The sequence below is a fragment of the Salvelinus alpinus genome, chromosome 13 (assembly GCF_045679555.1).
Source record: "Salvelinus alpinus chromosome 13, SLU_Salpinus.1, whole genome shotgun sequence".
NCBI lineage: Eukaryota > Metazoa > Chordata > Actinopteri > Salmoniformes > Salmonidae > Salvelinus > Salvelinus alpinus.
The window spans coordinates 53,236,492-53,260,109 of NC_092098.1; the positions used below are offsets into that span (position 1 = coordinate 53,236,492).

General features: G+C 39.9%; 2 protein-coding genes across 4 annotated transcripts; both read left to right on the plus strand.

Annotated features, from left to right (window-relative positions):
• The first annotated feature begins 10,121 nt into the window (after nt 1-10,121).
• LOC139537921 (putative nuclease HARBI1) lies at nt 10,122-13,824 on the plus strand. Of its 3 annotated transcripts, none has more exons than XM_071339815.1 (9): nt 10,122-10,859; nt 10,947-11,123; nt 11,214-11,275; nt 11,358-11,444; nt 11,532-11,815; nt 11,895-11,930; nt 12,029-12,583; nt 12,865-12,976; nt 13,071-13,824. In XM_071339815.1, exons 7-9 carry the CDS (start codon nt 12,515-12,517, stop codon nt 13,439-13,441), a joined length of 552 nt encoding a protein of 183 aa, XP_071195916.1. In that variant the 5' UTR covers nt 10,122-10,859; nt 10,947-11,123; nt 11,214-11,275; nt 11,358-11,444; nt 11,532-11,815; nt 11,895-11,930; nt 12,029-12,514; the 3' UTR covers nt 13,442-13,824. The 3 variants fall into 3 exon arrangements, 2 of the variants coding, with proteins under 2 accessions (XP_071195916.1, XP_071195917.1); XM_071339816.1 differs by having other exon boundaries at nt 10,136-11,123; nt 11,532-11,573; nt 11,642-11,815; XR_011667621.1 differs by lacking the exons at nt 12,865-12,976; nt 13,071-13,824 and adding an exon at nt 12,653-12,823 and having other exon boundaries at nt 10,133-10,859.
• Nucleotides 13,825-20,893: 7,069 nt separating this feature from the next.
• On the plus strand, nt 20,894-22,342 carry LOC139536749 (uncharacterized). The gene has a single exon (XM_071337343.1). It carries the CDS (start codon nt 20,894-20,896, stop codon nt 22,340-22,342), a length of 1,449 nt encoding a protein of 482 aa, XP_071193444.1.
• The last annotated feature ends 1,276 nt before the right edge of the window (nt 22,343-23,618 follow it).

A 23,618-nucleotide genomic window follows, 5' to 3' on the forward strand; every position in this document is an offset into this window, starting at 1 on the left:
CTGGAAGGGCATCCTTGGAAGAAGGCCGCAGGTTAGTTACCAGAACACGTGTCGTCGTACACTCCTACGGCAGACGGCAGTATAGCAAATCTACCGCCGTGCTCTTTCTTCTGACAAGTCGTCATGGCAAACAACACGACGCTGTTCTAACTTACAAAACAAAACAATCTACCCGCAATCAATTACACTATAAAAAGGGCTTATCTTTCGGTCAATCAATTACACTATAAAAAGGGCTTATCTTTCTGTCAATCAATTACACTATAAAAAGGGCTTATCTTTCTGTCAATCAATTACACTATAAAAAGGGCTTATCTTTCTGTCAATCAATTACACTATAAAAAGGGCTTATCTTTCGGTCAATCAATTACACTATAAAAAGGGCTTATCTTTCTGTCAATCAATTACACTATAAAAAGGGCTTATATTTCTGTCAATCAATTACACTATAAAAAGGGCTTATCTTTCTGTCAATCAATTACACTATAAAAAGGGCTTATCTTTCTGTCAATCAATTACACTATAAAAAGGGCTTATCTTTCGGTCAATCAATTACACTATAAAAAGGGCTTATCTTTCTGTCAATCAATTACACTATAAAAAGGGCTTATATTTCTGTCAATCAATTACACTATAAAAAGGGCTTATCTTTCTGTCAATCAATTACACTATAAAAAGGGCTTATCTTTCTGTCAATCAATTACACTATAAAAAGGGCTTATATTTCTGTCAATCAATTACACTATAAAAAGGGCTTATCTTTCTATCAATCAATTACACTATAAAAAGGGCTTATCTTTCTGTCAATCAATTACACTATAAAAAGGGCTTATCTTTCTATCAATCAATTGACCAATATTTGTCTGTTTTTTACATGTCAACGTCATAAAATGTCTCAGCGCTTCTCGTAACACACCATGAGGGTTTGACAAGCAGGGCCGCGGCACTCTGTAGGTCTATGTGCTGCTGGTTTATAAAGTCATAAATATAATTGGAAATTATTTATTTAACCTTTTTTAAGTGGGACTAGACTACAGAGCAGAATAGGACTATTCCACAGTAAGTAGAACTAGACTATAGAGTAGAATAGGACTATTCCACAGTAAGTAGGACTAGACTATAGAGCAGAATAGGACTATTCCACAGTAAGTAGGACTAGACTATAGAGCAGAATAGGACTATTCCACAGTAAGTAGGACTAGACTATAGAGCAGAATAGGACTATTCCACAGTAAGTAGGACTAGACTATAGAGCAGAATAGGACTATTCCACAGTAAGTAGGACTAGACTATAGAGTAGAATAGGACTATTCCACAGTAAGTAGGACTAGACTATAGAGTAGAATAGGACTATTCCACAGTAAGTAGGACTAGACTATAGAGTAGAATAGGACTATTCCACAGTAAGTAGGACTAGACTATAGAGCAGAATAGGACTATTCCACAGTAAGTAGGACTAGACTATAGAGTAGAATAGGACTATTCCACAGTAAGTAGGACTAGACTATAGAGCAGAATAGGACTATTCCACAGTAAGTAGGACTAGACTATAGAGCAGAATAGGACTATTCCACAGTAAGTAGGACTAGACTATAGAGTAAAATAGGACTATTCCACAGTAAGTAGGACTAGACTATAGAGTAGAATAGGACTATTCCACAGTAAGTAGGACTAGACTATAGAGTAGAATAGGACTATTCCACAGTAACTAGGACTAGACTATAGAGCAGAATAGGACTATTCCACAGTAAGTAGGACTAGACTATAGAGCAGAATAGGACTATTCCACAGTAAGTAGGACTAGACTATAGAGTAAAATAGGACTATTCCACAGTAAGTAGGACTAGACTATAGAGTAGAATAGGACTATTCCACAGTAAGTAGGACTAGACTATAGAGTAGAATAGGACTATTCCACAGTAAGTAGGACTAGACTATAGAGTAGAATTAGGACTATTCACCATAATATTTTTAAGTGTTGGATTTGAATGAAGATTGAAAGATACTGGCGATATGTGTTCGCTTTGTTTTTCATAGGGTGTTTATCAAAACATGGGAAGCTGTAACGGCTGTCGTCTTCCTCCTCATCTGAGGAGGAGAAGTTTGAAGGATCGGAGGACCAATGCACAGCGTAGTACCTATCCATATTTATTAGAATACTTTTCAAGAATGAACAAAAACAATAACCTGACGAAAACCAACGAAGCTACAGTCCCGAACTAGTGAACACAGAAAAAACAGGAACACACGAACAGGAACAATCACCCACAAAACACACTACAAAACAGGCTACCTAAATATGGTTCCCAATCAGAGACAATGACTAACACCTGCCTCTGATTGAGAACCATATCAGGCCAAACAAGGAACCCCACATAGAAACAGAAAACATAGACTGCCCACCGCAACTCACGCCCTGACCATACTAAAACAAAGAAAAACCAAAAGAACTATGGTCAGAACGTGACAGAAGCCTTATCACAACAATGCTGATCAATCAATCAATGTATTTGGTGATTAAATAACCATTTCAACTGAGTGACATTATCATACTGGCTGGTCCCAACCACACAAGGCTCAATAGTACCTCCTTCAGCCTATAATGTTGCCTATAATGTTGCCTTCACACAATTCTGGAATGGAAATATAATGTTGCCTTCATTAAGTTCTGGAATGACATGTTTGTGTTCTGTTAGTTCTGTAATGACATGTTTGTATTCTGTTAGTTCTGGAATGACATTTTTGTATTCTGTTAGTTCTGGAATGACATGTTTGTATTCTGTTAGTTCTGGAATGACATGTTTGTCTTCTGTTAGTTCTGGAATGACATGTTTGTCTTCTGTTAGTTCTGGAATGACATGTTTGTCTTCTGTTAGTTCTGGAATGACATGTTTGTATTCTGTTAGTTCTGGAATGACATGTTTGTCTTCTGTTAGTTCTGTAATGACATGTTTGTCTTCTGTTAGTTCTGGAATGACATGTTTGTATTCTGTTAGTTCTGGAATGACATGTTTGTATTCTGTTAGTTCTGTAATGACATGTTTGTATTCTGTTAGTTCTGGAATGACATGTTTGTCTTCTGTTAGTTCTGGAATGACATGTTTGTCTTCTGTTAGTTCTGGAATGACATGTTTGTATTCTGTTAGTTCTGTAATGACATGTTTGTATTCTGTTAGTTCTGGAATGACATGTTTGTATTCTGTTAGTTCTGTAATGACATGTTTGTCTTCTGTTAGTTCTGGAATGACATGTTTGTCTTCTGTTAGTTCTGGAATGACATGTTTGTCTTCTGTTAGTTCTGGAATGACATGTTTGTATTCTGTTAGTTCTGTAATGACATGTTTGTATTCTGTTAGTTCTGGAATGACATGTTTGTCTTCTGTTAGTTCTGGAATGACATGTTTGTCTTCTGTTAGTTCTGGAATGACATGTTTGTATTCTGTTAGTTCTGGAATGACATGTTTGTGTTCTGTTAGTTCTGGAATGACATGTTTGTATTCTGTTAGTTCTGTAATGACATGTTTGTATTCTGTTAGTTCTGTAATGACATGTTTGTCTTCTGTTAGTTCTGGAATGACATGTTTGTCTTCTGTTAGTTCTGGAATGACATGTTTGTATTCTGTTAGTTCTGGAATGACATGTTTGTATTCTGTTAGTTCTGGAATGACATGTTTGTCTTCTGTTAGTTCTGGAATGACATGTTTGTATTCTGTTAGTTCTGTAATGACATGTTTGTATTCTGTTAGTTCTGGAATGACATGTTTGTCTTCTGTTAGTTCTGGAATGACATGTTTGTCTTCTGTTAGTTCTGGAATGACATGTTTGTCTTCTGTTAGTTCTGGAATGACATGTTTGTCTTCTGTTAGTTCTGGAATGACATGTTTGTCTTCTGTTAGTTCTGGAATGACATGTTTGTATTCTGTTAGTTCTGGAATGACATGTTTGTCTTCTGTTAGTTCTGGAATGACATGTTTGTCTTCTGTTAGTTCTGGAATGACATGTTTGTATTCTGTTAGTTCTGGAATGACATGTTTGTCTTCTGTTAGTTCTGGAATGACATGTTTGTGTTCTGTTAGTTCTGGAATGACATGTTTGTATTCTGTTAGTTCTGGAATGACATGTTTGTATTCTGTTAGTTCTGGAATGACATGTTTGTGTTCTGTTAGTTCTGGAATGACATGTTTGTATTCTGTTAGTTCTGGAATGACATGTTTGTATTCTGTTAGTTCTGGAATGACATGTTTGTATTCTGTTAGTTCTGGAATGACATGTTTGTATTCTGTTAGTTCTGGAATGACATGTTTGTATTCTGTTAGTTCTGGAATGACATGTTTGTATTCTGTTAGTTCTGGAATGACATGTTTGTATTCTGTTAGTTCTGGAATGACATGTTTGTCTTCTGTTAGTTCTGGAATGACATGTTTGTATTCTGTTAGTTCTGTAATGACATGTTTGTATTCTGTTAGTTCTGGAATGACATGTTTGTCTTCTGTTAGTTCTGGAATGACATGTTTGTCTTCTGTTAGTTCTGGAATGACATGTTTGTCTTCTGTTAGTTCTGGAATGACATGTTTGTCTTCTGTTAGTTCTGGAATGACATGTTTGTCTTCTGTTAGTTCTGGAATGACATGTTTGTATTCTGTTAGTTCTGGAATGACATGTTTGTCTTCTGTTAGTTCTGGAATGACATGTTTGTCTTCTGTTAGTTCTGGAATGACATGTTTGTATTCTGTTAGTTCTGGAATGACATGTTTGTGTTCTGTTAGTTCTGGAATGACATGTTTGTGTTCTGTTAGTTCTGGAATGACATGTTTGTATTCTGTTAGTTCTGGAATGACATGTTTGTGTTCTGTTAGTTCTGGAATGACATGTTTGTCTTCTGTTAGTTCTGGAATGACATGTTTGTCTTCTGTTAGTTCTGGAATGACATGTTTGTATTCTGTTAGTTCTGGAATGACATGTTTGTCTTCTGTTAGTTCTGGAATGACATGTTTGTATTCTGTTAGTTCTGTAATGACATGTTTGTCTTCTGTTAGTTCTGGAATGACATGTTTGTATTCTGTTAGTTCTGTAATGACATGTTTGTATTCTGTTAGTTCTGTAATGACATGTTTGTATTCTGTTAGTTCTGGAATGACATGTTTGTCTTCTGTTAGTTCTGGAATGACATGTTTGTCTTCTGTTAGTTCTGGAATGACATGTTTGTCTTCTGTTAGTTCTGGAATGACATGTTTGTCTTCTGTTAGTTCTGGAATGACATGTTTGTCTTCTGTTAGTTCTGGAATGACATGTTTGTATTCTGTTAGTTCTGGAATGACATGTTTGTCTTCTGTTAGTTCTGGAATGACATGTTTGTCTTCTGTTAGTTCTGGAATGACATGTTTGTATTCTGTTAGTTCTGGAATGACATGTTTGTGTTCTGTTAGTTCTGGAATGACATGTTTGTGTTCTGTTAGTTCTGGAATGACATGTTTGTATTCTGTTAGTTCTGGAATGACATGTTTGTGTTCTGTTAGTTCTGGAATGACATGTTTGTCTTCTGTTAGTTCTGGAATGACATGTTTGTCTTCTGTTAGTTCTGGAATGACATGTTTGTATTCTGTTAGTTCTGGAATGACATGTTTGTCTTCTGTTAGTTCTGGAATGACATGTTTGTATTCTGTTAGTTCTGTAATGACATGTTTGTCTTCTGTTAGTTCTGGAATGACATGTTTGTATTCTGTTAGTTCTGTAATGACATGTTTGTATTCTGTTAGTTCTGTAATGACATGTTTGTATTCTGTTAGTTCTGGAATGACATGTTTGTCTTCTGTTAGTTCTGGAATGACATGTTTGTCTTCTGTTAGTTCTGGAATGACATGTTTGTCTTCTGTTAGTTCTGGAATGACATGTTTGTATTCTGTTAGTTCTGGAATGACATGTTTGTCTTCTGTTAGTTCTGTAATGACATGTTTGTCTTCTGTTAGTTCTGGAATGACATGTTTGTATTCTGTTAGTTCTGGAATGACATGTTTGTCTTCTGTTAGTTCTGGAATGACATGTTTGTCTTCTGTTAGTTCTGGAATGACATGTTTGTCTTCTGTTAGTTCTGGAATGACATGTTTGTATTCTGTTAGTTCTGGAATGACATGTTTGTATTCTGTTAGTTCTGTAATGACATGTTTGTCTTCTGTTAGTTCTGGAATGACATGTTTGTCTTCTGTTAGTTCTGGAATGACATGTTTGTCTTCTGTTAGTTCTGGAATGACATGTTTGTATTCTGTTAGTTCTGTAATGACATGTTTGTATTCTGTTAGTTCTGGAATGACATGTTTGTCTTCTGTTAGTTCTGGAATGACATGTTTGTCTTCTGTTAGTTCTGGAATGACATGTTTGTATTCTGTTAGTTCTGGAATGACATGTTTGTGTTCTGTTAGTTCTGGAATGACATGTTTGTGTTCTGTTAGTTCTGGAATGACATGTTTGTATTCTGTTAGTTCTGTAATGACATGTTTGTATTCTGTTAGTTCTGGAATGACATGTTTGTCTTCTGTTAGTTCTGGAATGACATGTTTGTCTTCTGTTAGTTCTGGAATGACATGTTTGTATTCTGTTAGTTCTGGAATGACATGTTTGTGTTCTGTTAGTTCTGGAATGACATGTTTGTATTCTGTTAGTTCTGTAATGACATGTTTGTATTCTGTTAGTTCTGGAATGACATGTTTGTCTTCTGTTAGTTCTGGAATGACATGTTTGTATTCTGTTAGTTCTGGAATGACATGTTTGTCTTCTGTTAGTTCTGGAATGACATGTTTGTATTCTGTTAGTTCTGGAATGACATGTTTGTATTCTGTTAGTTCTGGAATGACATGTTTGTGTTCTGTTAGTTCTGGAATGACATGTTTGTATTCTGTTAGTTCTGTAATGACATGTTTGTATTCTGTTAGTTCTGGAATGACATGTTTGTGTTCTGTTAGTTCTGGAATGACATGTTTGTATTCTGTTAGTTCTGGAATGACATGTTTGTATTCTGTTAGTTCTGTAATGACATGTTTGTATTCTGTTAGTTCTGGAATGACATGTTTGTCTTCTGTTAGTTCTGGAATGACATGTTTGTCTTCTGTTAGTTCTGGAATGACATGTTTGTATTCTGTTAGTTCTGGAATGACATGTTTGTGTTCTGTTAGTTCTGGAATGACATGTTTGTATTCTGTTAGTTCTGTAATGACATGTTTGTATTCTGTTAGTTCTGTAATGACATGTTTGTATTCTGTTAGTTCTGGAATGACATGTTTGTATTCTGTTAGTTCTGGAATGACATGTTTGTCTTCTGTTAGTTCTGGAATGACATGTTTGTCTTCTGTTAGTTCTGGAATGACATGTTTGTATTCTGTTAGTTCTGGAATGACATGTTTGTCTTCTGTTAGTTCTGGAATGACATGTTTGTCTTCTGTTAGTTCTGGAATGACATGTTTGTATTCTGTTAGTTCTGGAATGACATGTTTGTATTCTGTTAGTTCTGGAATGACATGTTTGTCTTCTGTTAGTTCTGGAATGACATGTTTGTCTTCTGTTAGTTCTGGAATGACATGTTTGTCTTCTGTTAGTTCTGGAATGACATGTTTGTATTCTGTTAGTTCTGGAATGACATGTTTGTCTTCTGTTAGTTCTGTAATGACATGTTTGTCTTCTGTTAGTTCTGGAATGACATGTTTGTATTCTGTTAGTTCTGGAATGACATGTTTGTCTTCTGTTAGTTCTGGAATGACATGTTTGTCTTCTGTTAGTTCTGGAATGACATGTTTGTCTTCTGTTAGTTCTGGAATGACATGTTTGTATTCTGTTAGTTCTGGAATGACATGTTTGTATTCTGTTAGTTCTGTAATGACATGTTTGTCTTCTGTTAGTTCTGGAATGACATGTTTGTCTTCTGTTAGTTCTGGAATGACATGTTTGTCTTCTGTTAGTTCTGGAATGACATGTTTGTATTCTGTTAGTTCTGTAATGACATGTTTGTATTCTGTTAGTTCTGGAATGACATGTTTGTCTTCTGTTAGTTCTGGAATGACATGTTTGTCTTCTGTTAGTTCTGGAATGACATGTTTGTGTTCTGTTAGTTCTGGAATGACATGTTTGTATTCTGTTAGTTCTGGAATGACATGTTTGTATTCTGTTAGTTCTGTAATGACATGTTTGTATTCTGTTAGTTCTGGAATGACATGTTTGTCTTCTGTTAGTTCTGGAATGACATGTTTGTCTTCTGTTAGTTCTGGAATGACATGTTTGTATTCTGTTAGTTCTGGAATGACATGTTTGTGTTCTGTTAGTTCTGGAATGACATGTTTGTATTCTGTTAGTTCTGTAATGACATGTTTGTCTTCTGTTAGTTCTGTAATGACATGTTTGTATTCTGTTAGTTCTGTAATGACATGTTTGTATTCTGTTAGTTCTGGAATGACATGTTTGTATTCTGTTAGTTCTGGAATGACATGTTTGTCTTCTGTTAGTTCTGGAATGACATGTTTGTCTTCTGTTAGTTCTGGAATGACATGTTTGTATTCTGTTAGTTCTGGAATGACATGTTTGTGTTCTGTTAGTTCTGGAATGACATGTTTGTATTCTGTTAGTTCTGGAATGACATGTTTGTATTCTGTTAGTTCTGTAATGACATGTTTGTATTCTGTTAGTTCTGGAATGACATGTTTGTCTTCTGTTAGTTCTGGAATGACATGTTTGTCTTCTGTTAGTTCTGGAATGACATGTTTGTATTCTGTTAGTTCTGGAATGACATGTTTGTGTTCTGTTAGTTCTGGAATGACATGTTTGTATTCTGTTAGTTCTGTAATGACATGTTTGTCTTCTGTTAGTTCTGTAATGACATGTTTGTATTCTGTTAGTTCTGTAATGACATGTTTGTATTCTGTTAGTTCTGGAATGACATGTTTGTATTCTGTTAGTTCTGTAATGACATGTTTGTATTCTGTTAGTTCTGTAATGACATGTTTGTCTTCTGTTAGTTCTGTAATGACATGTTTGTATTCTGTTAGTTCTGGAATGACATGTTTGTATTCTGTTAGTTCTGTAATGACATGTTTGTCTTCTGTTAGTTCTGTAATGACATGTTTGTATTCTGTTAGTTCTGTAATGACATGTTTGTCTTCTGTTAGTTCTGTAATGACATGTTTGTATTCTGTTAGTTCTGGAATGACATGTTTGTATTCTGTTAGTTCTGGAATGACATGTTTGTATTCTGTTAGTTCTGTAATGACATGTTTGTATTCTGTTAGTTCTGTAATGACATGTTTGTCTTCTGTTAGTTCTGGAATGACATGTTTGTCTTCTGTTAGTTCTGGAATGACATGTTTGTATTCTGTTAGTTCTGGAATGACATGTTTGTATTCTGTTAGTTCTGGAATGACATGTTTGTGTTCTGTTAGTTCTGGAATGACATGTTTGTCTTCTGTTAGTTCTGTAATGACATGTTTGTATTCTGTTAGTTCTGGAATGACATGTTTGTATTCTGTTAGTTCTGGAATGACATGTTTGTCTTCTGTTAGTTCTGTAATGACATGTTTGTATTCTGTTAGTTCTGGAATGACATGTTTGTGTTCTGTTAGTTCTGGAATGACATGTTTGTCTTCTGTTAGTTCTGTAATGACATGTTTGTATTCTGTTAGTTCTGGAATGACATGTTTGTATTCTGTTAGTTCTGGAATGACATGTTTGTCTTCTGTTAGTTCTGTAATGACATGTTTGTATTCTGTTAGTTCTGGAATGACATGTTTGTATTCTGTTAGTTCTGGAATGACATGTTTGTCTTCTGTTAGTTCTGTAATGACATGTTTGTATTCTGTTAGTTCTGGAATGACATGTTTGTCTTCTGTTAGTTCTGGAATGACATGTTTGTATTCTGTTAGTTCTGGAATGACATGTTTGTATTCTGTTAGTTCTGGAATGACATGTTTGTCTTCTGTTAGTTCTGGAATGACATGTTTGTATTCTGTTAGTTCTGGAATGACATGTTTGTATTCTGTTAGTTCTGGAATGACATGTTTGTCTTCTGTTAGTTCTGGAATGACATGTTTGTATTCTGTTAGTTCTGGAATGACATGTTTGTCTTCTGTTAGTTCTGGGGCCTGTTGCACAAAAGTAGAATTAAGACATCCGGGATAAATGACTCAGCTGAGCTCAATGAAGCCAAAACATGTGCGTCCAGGCTTAATTGGTTGCACAAAGACCAAGCCAGGATGAGCAGACACGGATTCATTAAGCCAGGTGAAACCAATCCTGGATAGGTGCGCGCTCACGGCTCACTCAAATAGACCCCGCCACAGATCACAGATTAACTGATTTACCATGGCAACTAGAGCCGCGTACTTTTCCCCGTCGGAAGCACAAATCCTCATGGAGGCATACGAGGAGGTAAAAGATATAATTAAGAAGAAAGGCAACGCCGCCACAGTGATAAAGCAAAGAGAAAAAGCGTGGCAAAGTATTGCAGACCGCCTGAATGCGTAAGTAGTGCACAATTACACACTCACCGCTCCGCTGAAACATCACAATTACAATTCAAATATTTAATTCACATCTCCAAAAATGCAGTTGTACTGTAATTATGAAACGGTTAAATTTTTAATTGAAATGCACTGCAGATATGAGTGAAATTGTGTAAAGTAACTCCATCACACTGTATAAAGCTATGATAAATTTTCTGATATTTTTACTGAAAACAAGACAAAAATACCAAGTAATTTTTTGCAGTGTGACTCCATTAAATGTGTGTGTGTGTGTGTGTGTGTGTGTGTGTAGATTAAACATGAACGGGCCAAAACGGACATGGCAGCAGGTCAAAATCAAATACAAGAACATTCTGCAGAATGGTATGGTCCCTGACTAATATTTAACAAAGCACAAGCATATATTGTACCCAGAAGGTGCCTGCTCACACATTGTCTGTACTGTTTTAGCAGTGAAAAAGAATACCCACAGACAAGGCACGGGTGGTGGGTCACCAAAGGCTGACCTTACCCCAGCAGAGGACATGGCCTTGGAGCTAAATAAAGGCAGGCCCGTCTTAGAGGGGATCCCTGGGGGGAAAGAGACGAGCATAGGTTCCTCCCAAGATGCCACCCGCTTCATTCAAGGTATGTCCTTCCATCTCTACATGGGATACAACCACATTCATATTGAATCAATTTGGACTGTCTGACTTTGGTTTACCTATTGCCTTGCAGTGTCTGGCAGCACTGTGTTCCTGTTAGAGCCACCAGCACAAGCACCAGACGATGCTGATCCAGTGAGTACTCCATCAAAGGCATACTGTAGGCCTGGCATGTCTTGTCTACTAGCTTCAATATGAATCCGATTAAATGTGATAGGGTGAAGGCCCCAGTGCAGCAGCAACAGCACATGATGGAGACGATGATGAGGAGGAGACCATCTCTCTGGATTCCAGAAGGCATGAGGTATCATGTTAAGACTGTGAAAGTACTATTTACTCTACAATGGTGAGGAGTCCTCATCAAAATCAAAAAATCTAATTTCTTTTACAGGACCCAGATGCTATACAGTGGGAAAACCAGCCTGGCAACATAGTGCGTATTAATAAAAGGACACCACATCCTGCCAAATTCCAGCTGCGCTAATTGTATTGTGTTCACAGAGCTCACAAGCTATCAGAAAGTTGTATGGCAACCACCTCCGGCGCCAAATAGAACTGGCAGACATAGACATTCAGTACAAGAAGAAAAAGATGGAAAATCTTGCACTGGAGTCCGAAATAAAAAAGAGGACAATTAGGAAACTGGACCTTGAAATAAAAAAACTTGAGAGGGAGGTGAGATATGCCTTCAATGTACACTGTATGCTAACTGTAACACAAATGTATTAATCATTATTTTTCTTTCCTCCCCCAGCTCCAAGAAGATGACACAGCTCAAAATAAAAATTAGGTATATTCTCGTAAAGTCAAGTGAGCCATGACATATGAGCTCTTATTGTGAGCACACAGGACGGTGGCATCTTTCTAAGGTTTTTTTTATTTTCCCAGCAATCAGTACAACCAAGTCATCGTTATAAGGCATCGCCCTCTTTTGCCCACCCCCCCAGCACCAGGTGTGGCCACTAGCCTATATGAAGGCCCAAAATTGTGTGTTCCTTTCTGCTCTGACAAAGGCATGCCCATTCGTGCGAGATGTGGTGGATGAAGAAGCACTTGTGCTGAGGAGAGCCTTCAGGCGAGAAAGGGTCTTCAGGGACCGGTTGGACCCACTGGCCTTCCCTGATGACCATCTATATGAAAGATACAGGTTTTCTGCAGATGGCATCAGGTATCTATGCAGACTACTGGGTCCCAGGATTAAGCACCGCACTGCACGGAGCCATGCACTGAGTGTGGAGCAAATGGTTTGTGTGGCCTTGCGCTTTTTTGCTAGTGGAGCCTTCCTGTACTCAGTGGGGGATGCAGAACAGCTGAACAAGGCCACAATTTGCCGCACAATAAGGAGTGTGTGTCTGGCTATCAAAGCATTAGCAGATGTCTTCATCTCCTTCCCTGGCCACAGAAGACTCTGTGACATCAAAGAGGAGTTCTATAGGATTGCAGGTAAGAGGATCTACAAATTACAGGACAACTGTTAACACATAGTAGGATACTCATTACTTTGTGTGACAGGTTTCCCCAATGTCATTGGTGCAGTGGACTGCACACACATAAGGATAAAAGCCCCCTCAGGTGCCCATGAGGCCGATTTTGTGAATAGGAAATCCTTTCACAGCATTAATGTTCAGGTGAACATAACTTTTTGATATTGTCCATTGACGAACACTCTGCATTGCCAGTGATGTGCATTGATTGGTGTAATATTCCTCATCTTATGATTTCAGATGGTCTGCAATGCTGACTGTGTGATCAGCAATGTTGTGGCAAAATGGCCTGGCTCAGTCCATGACTCCAGAATCTTTCGGGCCTCTGAAATCTATCAGTGCCTATCACAAGGTAAGCCACACAACCCCTATTTATAACCATCATGGCTGTGTCAAGAATATCACTGTGTTTATGAGGTAGTAATGATGAGATTTTGTGTTGACAGGTGAATTCTCTGGTGTGTTGCTGGGAGACAGGGGGTATGGCTGCCAGCCTTTTCTCCTGACACCTTTCACAGACCCCCAGGAAGCACAGCAGGCCTACAACCATGCCCATGCCAGGACCAGGGCCAGAGTTGAAATGACCTTTGGCCTCCTGAAGGCACGCTTTCACTGCCTTCACAAATTAAGGGTCAGCCCTGTTAGGGCATGTGATATTACTGTGGCTTGTGCTGTCCTCCACAATGTGGCCTGCCTGAGGAAGGAGAGGGCCCCCAGAGTGCCACCAGCCATGGACTGGGACAATCCGGCAATCTTCCCTGATGACGACAGTGGTCGGCTGCTGAGGGACCAATATGTGTTGAATTATTTTAGTTAGTATGTGTGCTTTCAATTTTGGTTAAATATGTCCTGCGGTGGCAGAGGAATTTGGTTTTTTTTGGGTTCGTTTTTTGACGAATTTGGCCTCTTATGATGTTTGTGCGGTATACTGTGTGTAATACAAGGCTGCAGGGAGGCTACTGCATCCATTCATTTGTCTGTTCAGTTGATGTGTATGGATTTGTCCTGCATTTATTTTAGTGTGCAGACATGCAGGGTGTGTTATATACAGACCTTTGAATGTGTATGTATCATTTTGTATAATATGCTTGGATTCTGTGCTTTCCATCTTGTAGAGTCACTGTGACTTCAGTTTCGAAAGGAGCTGATGGTTTACCTGCTTTGTTTTGTCCTTATTCAATAAAGGAACATAATGTTACACATTGTGTTTTTATATTCATATGGAATGTGTATTTGTTTATATGACAGAGTACTAGGGCCACACTGAAGAAAAAGGATAAAGTCATAAATTTATGAGGCTGGTTCTTTCTGCAGAAAAGCTACATATTGTTTTTACAGTTTTGATACTTATGACAATGTGATACTTAATATTCTGGCACATCAGCATGTCTTTGTTTATGAAACCATACTGAAGTACAATTTCACGAAATGCCCCACATCTGTCATTTTAACAACTGTCCTCCTTTAAAACAACTGGTTACAATATTATGACTTGTGTTTTTTTCCCCTCTGTGGCCCTAATATTCTATCATTTTATATATAGCCTTATAGTCTATGGGAAACTGTAAATTATCTAATGATAGCAACATCATCTAAAAATCTTTTTTTATCCAAAATCATTGAAATTAATGATCACAAACGTTTAAATAATAACAGTGGGTCTAGTTATATGTGATAACAATGTATAGTGAGCAGTGAAATAACTATTGGTTTCCATTTGTGGTGACTGCTGACTGACATTAGGGATGAGATTAAATAGATCCTGGAATTTAGCCTGGTCTGGAGCAGGCTAGCTCCACAGAATAAATCTCCATGGTAATTTATACCATAACATATCCTCCTGCCCCCTATCCATCTTTAGTGCAACCGGATTACGGATCAATTGAGCCAGGATCACCAAGATATCCTGGCTTAATCCCTTATCCTAGTTTTGTGCAACAGGCCCCTGGAATGACATGTTTGTATTCTGTTAGTTCTGGAATGACATGTTTGTCTTCTGTTAGTTCTGGAATGACATGTTTGTCTTCTGTTAGTTCTGTAATGACATGTTTGTATTCTGTTAGTTCTGTAATGACATGTTTGTATTCTGTTAGTTCTGGAATGACATGTTTGTATTCTGTTAGTTCTGGAATGACATGTTTGTATTCTGTTAGTTCTGGAATGACATGTTTGTATTCTGTTAGTTCTGTAATGACATGTTTGTCTTCTGTTAGTTCTGGAATGACATGTTTGTCTTCTGTTAGTTCTGGAATGACATGTTTGTCTTCTGTTAGTTCTGTAATGACATGTTTGTATTCTGTTAGTTCTGGAATGACATGTTTGTATTCTGTTAGTTCTGGAATGACATGTTTGTATTCTGTTAGTTCTGGAATGACATGTTTGTATTCTGTTAGTTCTGGAATGACATGTTTGTATTCTGTTAGTTCTGGAATGACATGTTTGTATTCTGTTAGTTCTGTAATGACATGTTTGTCTTCTGTTAGTTCTGGAATGACATGTTTGTCTTCTGTTAGTTCTGGAATGACATGTTTGTCTTCTGTTAGTTCTGTAATGACATGTTTGTATTCTGTTAGTTCTGGAATGACATGTTTGTATTCTGTTAGTTCTGGAATGACATGTTTGTATTCTGTTAGTTCTGTAATGACATGTTTGTCTTCTGTTAGTTCTGTAATGACATGTTTGTATTCTGTTAGTTCTGTAATGACATGTTTGTATTCTGTTAGTTCTGGAATGACATGTTTGTATTCTGTTAGTTCTGGAATGACATGTTTGTCTTCTGTTAGTTCTGGAATGACATGTTTGTATTCTGTTAGTTCTGGAATGACATGTTTGTATTCTGTTAGTTCTGTAATGACATGTTTGTCTTCTGTTAGTTCTGTAATGACATGTTTGTATTCTGTTAGTTCTGGAATGACATGTTTGTCTTCTGTTAGTTCTGTAATGACATGTTTGTATTCTGTTAGTTCTGTAATGACATGTTTGTATTCTGTTAGTTCTGTAATGACATGTTTGTATTCTGTTAGTTCTGGAATGACATGTTTGTATTCTGTTAGTTCTGGAATGACATGTTTGTCTTCTGTTAGTTCTGGAATGACATGTTTGTATTCTGTTAGTTCTGTAATGACATGTTTGTATTCTGTTAGTTCTGGAATGACATGTTTGTCTTCTGTTAGTTCTGGAATGACATGTTTGTATTCTGTTAGTTCTGTAATGACATGTTTGTCTTCTGTTAGTTCTGTAATGACATGTTTGTATTCTGTTAGTTCTGGAATGACATGTTTGTATTCTGTTAGTTCTGGAATGACATGTTTGTGTTCTGTTAGTTCTGGAATGACATGTTTGTATTCTGTTAGTTCTGGAATGACATGTTTGTATTCTGTTAGTTCTGTAATGACATGTTTGTATTCTGTTAGTTCTGGAATGACATGTTTGTCTTCTGTTAGTTCTGGAATGACATGTTTGTCTTCTGTTAGTTCTGGAATGACATGTTTGTATTCTGTTAGTTCTGGAATGACATGTTTGTCTTCTGTTAGTTCTGGAATGACATGTTTGTGTTCTGTTAGTTCTGGAATGACATGTTTGTCTTCTGTTAGTTCTGGAATGACATGTTTGTATTCTGTTAGTTCTGTAATGACATGTTTGTATTCTGTTAGTTCTGGAATGACATGTTTGTCTTCTGTTAGTTCTGGAATGACATGTTTGTATTCTGTTAGTTCTGGAATGACATGTTTGTCTTCTGTTAGTTCTGGAATGACATGTTTGTATTCTGTTAGTTCTGTAATGACATGTTTGTATTCTGTTAGTTCTGGAATGACATGTTTGTCTTCTGTTAGTTCTGGAATGACATGTTTGTCTTCTGTTAGTTCTGGAATGACATGTTTGTATTCTGTTAGTTCTGGAATGACATGTTTGTCTTCTGTTAGTTCTGTAATGACATGTTTGTATTCTGTTAGTTCTGGAATGACATGTTTGTCTTCTGTTAGTTCTGGAATGACATGTTTGTATTCTGTTAGTTCTGTAATGACATGTTTGTATTCTGTTAGTTCTGGAATGACATGTTTGTATTCTGTTAGTTCTGGAATGACATGTTTGTCTTCTGTTAGTTCTGGAATGACATGTTTGTATTCTGTTAGTTCTGTAATGACATGTTTGTATTCTGTTAGTTCTGGAATGACATGTTTGTCTTCTGTTAGTTCTGGAATGACATGTTTGTATTCTGTTAGTTCTGGAATGACATGTTTGTATTCTGTTAGTTCTGGAATGACATGTTTGTGTTCTGTTAGTTCTGGAATGACATGTTTGTATTCTGTTAGTTCTGTAATGACATGTTTGTCTTCTGTTAGTTCTGTAATGACATGTTTGTATTCTGTTAGTTCTGGAATGACATGTTTGTATTCTGTTAGTTCTGTAATGACATGTTTGTATTCTGTTAGTTCTGTAATGACATGTTTGTATTCTGTTAGTTCTGGAATGACATGTTTGTATTCTGTTAGTTCTGGAATGAGATGTTTGTATTCTGTTAGTTCTGGAATGACATGTTTGTATTCTGTTAGTTCTGGAATGAGATGTTTGTATTCTGTTAGTTCTGTAATGACATGTTTGTATTCTGTTAGTTCTGGAATGACATGTTTGTCTTCTGTTAGTTCTGGAATGACATGTTTGTGTTCTGTTAGTTCTGGAATGACATGTTTGTGTTCTGTTAGTTCTGGAATGACATGTTTGTCTTCTGTTAGTTCTGGAATGACATGTTTGTATTCTGTTAGTTCTGTAATGACATGTTTGTCTTCTGTTAGTTCTGTAATGACATGTTTGTATTCTGTTAGTTCTGGAATGACATGTTTGTATTCTGTTAGTTCTGGAATGACATGTTTGTGTTCTGTTAGTTCTGGAATGACATGTTTGTATTCTGTTAGTTCTGGAATGACATGTTTGTATTCTGTTAGTTCTGGAATGACATGTTTGTATTCTGTTAGTTCTGGAATGACATGTTTGTCTTCTGTTAGTTCTGGAATGACATGTTTGTATTCTGTTAGTTCTGGAATGACATGTTTGTATTCTGTTAGTTCTGGAATGACATGTTTGTATTCTGTTAGTTCTGGAATGACATGTTTGTATTCTGTTAGTTCTGGAATGACATGTTTGTATTCTGTTAGTTCTGGAATGACATGTTTGTATTCTGTTAGTTCTGTAATGACATGTTTGTATTCTGTTAGTTCTGGAATGACATGTTTGTATTCTGTTAGTTCTGTAATGACATGTTTGTCTTCTGTTAGTTCTGGAATGACATGTTTGTATTCTGTTAGTTCTGGAATGACATGTTTGTATTCTGTTAGTTCTGGAATGACATGTTTGTCTTCTGTTAGTTCTGGAATGACATGTTTGTATTCTGTTAGTTCTGGAATGACATGTTTGTCTTCTGTTAGTTCTGGAATGACATGTTTGTATTCTGTTAGTTCTGGAATGACATGTTTGTATTCTGTTAGTTCTGGAATGACATGTTTGTCTTCTGTTAGTTCTGGAATGACATGTTTGTATTCTGTTAGTTCTGGAATGACATGTTTGTCTTCTGTTAGTTCTGGAATGAGATCATTTATCTGTTGTTTGTTTACTGTCTCAGTCAGGCAGTAATTAAACAGCAAGGAACCAGAGCAGCACAATGTGTCCCGTGAGGTTTGAGCTTTTCTATGGGGTTAAAATCCTCAAGAGGATGTGGAACAATAGGAAATGATTAGTAGCCTCTTATTACCAGGCTGATGACTGCTATGCTACGAGGCTACATGATTAGCATACTTAGATGAAAAGATCTCTCCTAGAAAACCCTAGGGGAGAAACTTGCACTAGCATACTGGGTGAGGTTGAAAGGGAGTTTAGAAGGACATCCAGCGGTCACAGCAACTGGGGAATGCTGGGAACGAGGAGTGGGTAAGCAGAGGACATACGGATGGACAATTGAGCAGAAGGTGGTAGAATATGGCATGGGAGCAACTTTCACTGGGGATGGTGGAGGTCATGAGCCCCCCCCCCCCACACACACACACCTTCAGAAATTACATTTTTCGTCCCCCCCCCAGCTTTATCATTGCACTGTGAAACAAAAAGCGGCATTGTGTGTTTTGGGACCATGCGGACGCCTCAGAGTGGTCGGGTAGACCATGTGAAGCTGGCTTTGTAGATGGCTGGATTTAGGACCACGCGGACACTACAGAGCTGGCGGACAGGCTGTGTGAAGACAAAGGCTTCTGAAAGGCTGCTTCTGAAAGGCTGCTTTGAGTTGTAAAAGCAAGCAGAGCAGGAACTGGTAAACTCTTTGACTGATATAGCTAGGCAAGGTAACTGCTGTTTAACTTAACAGAAACAAACTAAACTAGTGTTGATCCCCAGTGCTGAGCTAGTGCTGACATTGAACGTTAGCTAATATTTCATCCAAGTCTCAACTGCGGTGAATGAATTAGCTAATGTTAGCTAGTAGCTACCACAGCCATTTCAGCTCTAGCTTCTAGCTATCTGTCACATAGCAATAATAGTCACCTCCTATTGCTATAAACAACAAATGTTTTGTAGCCTTTGTTTTGTCCCATTTCAACAGAAGGAAATGATGTACCGTTTGATGTACTGTTAGAGAGAGAGAGCTGGCCAAAAGTTCTATGTTGATAGCTAGCTCTTTTTGCCTCAATCCCACTAAACCTCAATCAAACGATGAAACCAGCGGCCAAATGATTGAATGCCGATATTCTGACATATTTTCAGTGCAATTTAGTTTTTATTAGAGTCGGTAGATCAATGTAACGTCATTGATCTGTCAGTTTCCCGAGATAATTCCTTACTTTTCAGACTGACACGTTAGTTAATAAATAGCTCTACAGGTTTCACTGTCATGGTACACAACACTATGCTCATGAAAAACATCCCCACAGCATGAGGCTGCTGCCACCACCACGCTTCACCCTGGGGATGGTGCCAGGTTTCCGGGCAGATGTGACGCTTGGCATTCAGGCCAAAGAGTTCAATCTTTGTTTCATCAGACGAGAGAATCTTGTTTCTCATGGTCAGAGTCCTTCAGGTGTCTTTTGGCAAACTACAAGCAGGCTGTGATGTGTCTTTTACTGAGGAGTGGCTTCCGTCTGGCCACTCTACCATAAAGGTCTGATTGGTGATGTGCTGCAGAGATGGTTGTCCATCTAGAAGGTTCTCCCATCTCCACAGAGGAACACTAGAGCTCTTTCAGAGTGACCATCGGGTTCTTGGTAACCTCCCTGACCTCCCTGTTTCGGCACCCTTCCCCAGATCTGTGCCTCGACACTATCCTGTCTCGGAGCTCTTCGGACAATTCCTTCGACCTCATTGCTTGTTTTTTTTTATCTGACATGGACTGTTAACTGTGGGACCGGTGTGTTTCTTTTCAAATCATGTCCAATCAATTGAATTTACCACAGGTGGACTCCAATCATAGTTGTAGAAACATCTCAAGGTTGATCAATGGAATCCGGATGCACCTGAGCTCAATTTCGAGTCTCATAGCAAAAGGGTCTGAATATTTATGTAAATAAGGTATAAGGTTTCTTTATTTTAAATACATTTGCAAAAAATTCTAAAAGCCTGTTTTTGCTTTGTAATTATGAGATATTCTGTGTAGATTGACTAGGAAAAATAAGGCTGTAACGTAACAAAATGTGGAAAAGGTTAAGGGGTCTGAATACTTTCAGAATACACTATATATGGAGGATGTGCTGTTTCTGTGTGTTAATTATGCATAGGTGTCTGTGTGTTAATTATGCGTAGGTGTCTGTGTGTTAATTATGCGTAGGTGTCTGTGTGTTAATTATGCGTCTGTGTTTTCTTTCTTTCTTACTTTTAATTTCCAAACCTTGGGAACAAAACAAAAAAAGAAGTTGGGAAGGAAATTGTGTTGGGAAAGAGCGGAGTTGTTGACTAGACTGGTCGGGCCTGCATGCAGCTCAGGCTGGTCGGGCGTGCTGAAATTTAATATGGAGGAAATAATAAATAATACATAATAATAATAATCGTTGGCTATTGGTTAAAGGTGCAAAACAATATAGATTTTTGAATGACCTTTGATCTACTTCAGTCTTATCAATCACAAACATATTTAACAATGTTCAGTCTTATCAATCACAAACATATTTAATAAAGATCTCTTAGCTTGATGACTGTGGGCATTTTTGCTTACCTTTTGTTCTTCTAAATAGAGATGACTAGAAGGGCCATGGGTCATATTAGATTGTGTCGAAATGCAGGAAATGATCTTTAGATGCCCCCAGACCACCCCCAGACCACACCCAGAACACCACCGCAGACCACCACCCCCAGACCACCCCCAGACCACCACCAGACCACCACCCCAGACCACCCCCAGACCACCACCCCCAGACCACCCCCAGACCAACCCCAGACCACCACCCGCAGACCACCACCCCCAGACCACCCGCAGATCATCCCCAGACCACCCGCAGATCATCCCCAGACCACCCAAAGACCACACCCCAGACCACCCGCAGACAACGCTCAGACCAAACCCCAGACCACCCTCAGACCACCACCAGACCACCACCCCAGACCACCCCCAGACCACCTCCAGATCATCCCCAGACCACCCCCAGACCACCACCAGACCACCACCGCAGACCACCCCCAGACCACCACCCCAGACCACCACCAGACCACCACCGCAGACCACCCCCAGACCACCCCCAGACCACCACCAGACCACCACCGCAGACCACCCCCAGACCACCACCAGACCACCACCCCAGACCACCCCCAGACCACCACCAGACCACCACCCCAGACCACCCCCAGACCACCCCCAGACCACCACCCCAGACCACCACCAGACCACCACCGCAGACCACCCCCAGACCACCCCCAGACCACCCCCCCAGACCACCCCAAGACCACCCCCAGACCACCACCCCAGACCACCACCAGACCACCACCGCAGACCACCCCCAGACCACCCCCAGACCACCCCCAGACCACCCCAGACCACCCTCAGACCACCCCCAGACCACCCTCAGACCACCCCCAGACCACCCTCAGACCACCCCCAAACCACCCCCAGACCACTCGCAGACAACGCTCAGACCACCCCCAGACCACCCCCAGACCACCCCCCCAGACCACCCCCAGACCACCCCCAGACCACCACCCCCAGACCACCCCCAGACCACCCCCAGACCACCCCAGACCACCCCCAGACCACCCTCAGACCACCCCCAGACCACCCTCAGACCACCCCCAGACCACCCCCAGACCACTCGCAGACAACGCTCAGACCACCCCCAGACCACCCCCAGACCACCCCCCCAGACCACCCCCAGACCACCCCCAGACCACCCCCCCAGACCACCCCCAGACCACCCCCAGACCACCACCCCCAGACCACCCCCCCAGACCACCCCCAGACCACCACCCCCAGACCACCACCCCAGACCACCCTCAGACCACCCCCAGACCACCCCCAGACCACCCTCAGACCACCCCCAGACCACCCTCAGACCACCCCCAGACCACCCCCAGACCACCCCCAGACCACCCTCAGACCACCCCCAGACCACCCCCAGACCACCCTCAGACCACCCCCAGACCACCCCCAGACCACCCTCAGACCACCCCCAGACCACCCCCAGACCACCCCCAGACCACCACCCCCAGACCACCCTCAGACCACACGCAGATCACCCCAAAAATTTTTTACTAGGATTAAATGTCAGGAATTGTGAAAAACTGAGTTTAAATGTATTTGGCTAAGGTGTATGTAAACTTCCGACTTCAACTGTATATATATACATATAAAATCGGTTTTATTAGTTTTTAAGGATATGCACAGATGGTTGAAATGATCCAGTCAGTGGTAGTGTGGGGACAGGGGGTGTATATCCCAGATATCAATGTTAGAGTATGCAAGCGGTTAACTGATTATGTATGAGGCCGAGTTGATGGCAATGATTATAGGTTTGAGATGGAGGAGTTGAAACCACTCAGAGCTGTTCCGATCTGTTCCGATTCGGCTGCAGTGTTGAGTAGTGTGAAGACAGGCAGGGGAGACTTGTTTGTGGAGATGATGGCGCTACTAATGGGATTGGAGAGGATGGGAGTGGTGGTAAGCTTTTGTTGGGTTCCCGTCCACGTGGATGTGGGGGGTAATGAGGAGGCCGATGTGGTGGGTAAGAGTGCTGTGGGGAGAGAGGGGGGTAGATATTCAGGTCCCGCTGGGCCGCCGGGCAGTCAAGTCATTGATCCAGGCAAAAGGTAGTGGAATGCTAGTAGTATTTTTATCGTGTGCTCTGGTCAGTAAAGGAATATGGAATGTAGAACACAGGAAGTTGTGTGGAGAAGAATACAGTTTTGCCACGTTGGAGTTTGTGTGGTGGGGAGAGGAGAGGAGAGGAGAGGAGAGGAGAGGAGAGGAGAGGAGAGGAGAGGAGAGGAGAGGAGAGGAGAGGAGAGGAGAGGAGAGGAGAGCAGAGAGGAGAGGAGAGGAGAGGAGAGGAGAGGAGAGGAGAGGAGAGCAGAGGAGAGGAGAGGAGAGGAGAGGAGAGGAGAGGAGAGGAGAGGAGAGGAGAGGAGAGCAGAGGAGAGGAGAGGAGAGGAGAGGAGAGCAGAGGAGAGCAGAGGAGAGGAGAGGAGAGGAGAGGAGAGGAGAGGAGAGGAGAGGGTATTGGTGTCAAGGTGCTCCATTTCACTGTCTTAGAGGAACAGGACTAACAAAGAGAATTTAAAGTAGGTCGGCCGTGACTGGCCTCACACTCCAGTACGGTAGGTGGCGGTGTGCGCACCTTAAAAACTTGGATGCGACCTGCCAGCCCAATCCTGGGCAGCATATATTCTGTGGGGTGAAACATTTACAACCTAGGGTTCTAGAAAATATAAATGTAATATATATATATATATTTTTTAATTTAACTAGTCAGTTAATAACAAATTCTTATTTACAATGACAGCCTAGGAACAGTGGGTTAACTGACTTGTTCAGG

Excerpts from the sequence above, each read along its gene's own strand:
- LOC139537921 (XM_071339815.1), top strand. The coding sequence starts at position 12,515 with ATGTCTTCATCTCCTTCCCTGGCCACAGAAGACTCTGTGACATCAAAG. Across the intron at positions 12,584-12,864 it reads GGAGTTCTATAGGATTGCAG|ATGGTCTGCAATGCTGACTG; the intron begins GTAAGAGGATCT and ends TTATGATTTCAG. Across the intron at positions 12,977-13,070 it reads CTATCAGTGCCTATCACAAG|GTGAATTCTCTGGTGTGTTG; the intron begins GTAAGCCACACA and ends TTGTGTTGACAG.
- LOC139536749 (XM_071337343.1), top strand. The coding sequence starts at position 20,894 with ATGCCCCCAGACCACCCCCAGACCACACCCAGAACACCACCGCAGACC.